Genomic DNA, 1,848 nt, shown 5'->3' on the forward strand with positions numbered 1-1,848 from the left:
ACAACTGTTAAAAGTAATTCAGTTTTGATAAATATAGATAGTTTCTAGATATAGAAAGTTTGGTTAGTTTAGTTTGTTGGTAATTTTACTATTTTTGGAATGTAGTTGACATATTGCTATATATAGCTTGTAAATGATTTTGATGAATATACACTTGTTTACTTTCCAGAAAACATATCTCTATCACTTTACTCTCTCCTCTCTTACACACAAAAAGCTACTTCTCTTTCTCTCATCCTACACTAATTCTTTTTCTTTCTTTCTTTCTCTGCAACATAGTTGCAATATATGCACATTCTATCTTCTTTCTGCAACAGTGGTATCAGAGCTTTGTTTATCTTGATCTTGGGTCTGTGACAAGAAAGTAAAAAATGGCGACCAATAGTGGTTTAACCATGACACTACCTATCCTAGATGGAAAGAACTATGAACGTTGGAGTGTTCAAATGAAAGTTCTGTTTGGGTACCAAGAAGTGCTCGAAATTGTGCAAGATGGGTACGAATCCATTGGGGAGGATGCAACTAAGACACAAAGATCAATACTTAGAGAATGCAAGAAGAAGGATTGCAAAGCTTTGTTCATAATCCACCAATGTGTGGATGGAGCAAACTTTGAGAAGATTGCCAATGCCGAAACAACAAAAGAGGCTTGGGACAATCTTGAAAAGAGTTATGCTGGAGCTGAGAAAGTGAAGAAGGTCAAATTGCAGACCTTGAGAAGAGAGTATGAGCTTTTGCAAATGAAGGAAGGGGATTCCATAGCAAATTACTTCACCAAGATTAGATCTCTGTCTAATTTGATGAAGAGGTGTGGTGAAGTAATGAAGGATCAGTTGGTGGTTGAAAAAGTGTTGAGAACATTGACCTTCAAGTTTGATCATGTTGTAGTTGTCATAGAGGAATCCAAGGATCTTGAAGCATTCAAGATTGAGGAGTTGCAGAGCACCCTAGAGGCACATGAGCAGAGAATAAAGGAAAGGGACCAAGAAAGAAATCCTAATCAGGCCCTTCAAGCACAATTTAACAGAAGGAACCCTGGGCAAGGAAACTTTCACAAAAAATCCAGAGGAAATTGGAAGAATGATAGAGGAAGAGATGATGTCTCTGCACAGAAACATCTTCATCAAGATCAATCATTCATAAATAATAAGAAAAAGATTGATAAAAAGAAGATCCAATGTTACAATTGCAAGAACCTTGGACACTATGCCTGTGGGTGCAGGTTCAAGCAATCTAATGGATCAGAAGTTGAAGCTAGTATGGCTCATGGAGGAGAATCAGAGGATGAACAAGTTCTTCTTATGGTTACAACAGAAAAAGAGAGTGTCAAGGGTGATTATTGGTACCTTGACACTGGTTGTTCATGACTGGACACAAAGAATGGTTTGTGAAGCTTGATGATTCTGCTAAAAGTAAGGTGAAATTTGCAGACCATAGTGCCATTGATGCTGAAGGAATTGGTGATATCTCTATACAAAGGAAGGATGGCAAGTCTTCTTGCATCAACAATGTGTTGTATGTGCCCAAAATGAAAAGTAACTTGCTTAGCCTTGGTCAGTTACTTGAAAAGGGGTACACAATGACAATGGAGAATAAGGTGCTAAAAGTGTTTGATGTCAAAAAGAGACTGCTCTTGAAGGCTCCCCTATCCAATAACAGAACCTTCAAAATTGACATTCAAATCAACAATCACAATTGCCTTCTGGCCAATGCTATGCAAGAAAATTGGGTGTGGCATCAAATGTATGGCCATCTGAACTTCAAAGGTCTTGAACTTCTGAGCAGAGTTGGTATTGTTTATGGTCTGCCCTTTATTGCTATTCCTAGTGAACTATGTGATGAGTGTCT

At 37.8% G+C, this 1,848-nt stretch overlaps 1 protein-coding gene across 1 annotated transcript; it reads left to right on the forward strand.

Annotated features, from left to right (window-relative positions):
* On the forward strand, window positions 372–1,367 carry LOC109332526. The gene has a single exon (XM_019567509.1). It carries the CDS (start codon window positions 372–374, stop codon window positions 1,365–1,367), a length of 996 nt encoding a protein of 331 aa, XP_019423054.1.

This window comes from Lupinus angustifolius, chromosome LG18, assembly GCF_001865875.1.
Source record: "Lupinus angustifolius cultivar Tanjil chromosome LG18, LupAngTanjil_v1.0, whole genome shotgun sequence".
NCBI lineage: Eukaryota > Viridiplantae > Streptophyta > Magnoliopsida > Fabales > Fabaceae > Lupinus > Lupinus angustifolius.

Bases quoted from the DNA above. Each gene is read 5' to 3' on its own strand.
- LOC109332526 (XM_019567509.1), top strand. From the start codon at position 372: ATGGCGACCAATAGTGGTTTAACCATGACACTACCTATCCTAGATGGA.